At 37.1% G+C, this 831-nt stretch overlaps 1 protein-coding gene across 1 annotated transcript in view; it reads right to left on the reverse strand.

Moving 5' to 3' along the window:
• Positions 1 to 556: 556 nt before the first annotated feature.
• LOC106879096 (cyclin-D1-binding protein 1 homolog) overlaps positions 557 to 831 on the reverse strand; it is an 8,948-nt gene continuing 8,673 nt past the window's right edge. Inside the window, exon 6 of the mRNA XM_014928531.2 lies at positions 557 to 692. Within this exon, the coding sequence (XP_014784017.1) occupies positions 572 to 692 (121 nt within the window). The 3' untranslated portion in view covers positions 557 to 571. The remainder of the gene's footprint in view (positions 693 to 831) is intronic.

Raw genomic sequence — 831 nt, forward strand, 5'->3', positions numbered from 1 at the left:
ACTGAATGTGAGGGAATGTAACTCTCGAAGCGAGCCTTTTAAAAACAGACCTGCAGCTGAATCTGAAATGTCACATTGCATCCAGTGAGCTGACTCAGCCAGCTCGCCACTTTAAGTTAAACTGGCACTCTGTTGACTACAATGGAACAGCCAGCTTGTGAAATTAATGTGCAAGTGGCTGAGCACTCCACAGGCGTGCACACCCTTAAGGTAGTTCTCAGGGAGACTCAGCGTGACAAGGCTAGCCATTTGAAATACTGGCACCACTCAAGTTTGCCAGCTGAGTGGAGTGGAGCAATGTGAAATAAAGTGTTTTGTTCAACGACATAATGTACAGCTGAGAATTGAACTCATGAACATACAATTGTGAGCCAAATACCCAAACCACTAGGCCACGTGCCTTCACATTAATAATAATACTTGTAAAAATTTATGCATTTATAATAGTATATATGATTATATATTAATATATAAATATACTTGAAAATTACAAAAAAAAAAAAAGATGAAAGGAAAGGGTTAACAATTGATAAAACGGTACCAAACTGGTTGCTTTTATCAACCACTGTGACTAGTTATGTAGAGTCAACTGAAACGATCCAAGCCTTATTAGATATTTACCTTTTGGCTGAGAACTGAAGAAGTCAGAATGCTCCCACACTATTCCTGTTTTGTACAGCATCTCTGGGGAACTGGGGAAAAAGAAAATGGAAACCTTTTATTTCCTTTTACAGTAGACAAGAATGCAAATTTCTGAACACACAAAAAAGCTTGAAATACGTTCTATTCAGAGAAAGCTTCAAAAATCGAAAAAAAAAAAAAAAAAAAAAA

The sequence above is a fragment of the Octopus bimaculoides genome, chromosome 20, assembly GCF_001194135.2.
Source record: "Octopus bimaculoides isolate UCB-OBI-ISO-001 chromosome 20, ASM119413v2, whole genome shotgun sequence".
Lineage (NCBI taxonomy): Eukaryota > Metazoa > Mollusca > Cephalopoda > Octopoda > Octopodidae > Octopus > Octopus bimaculoides.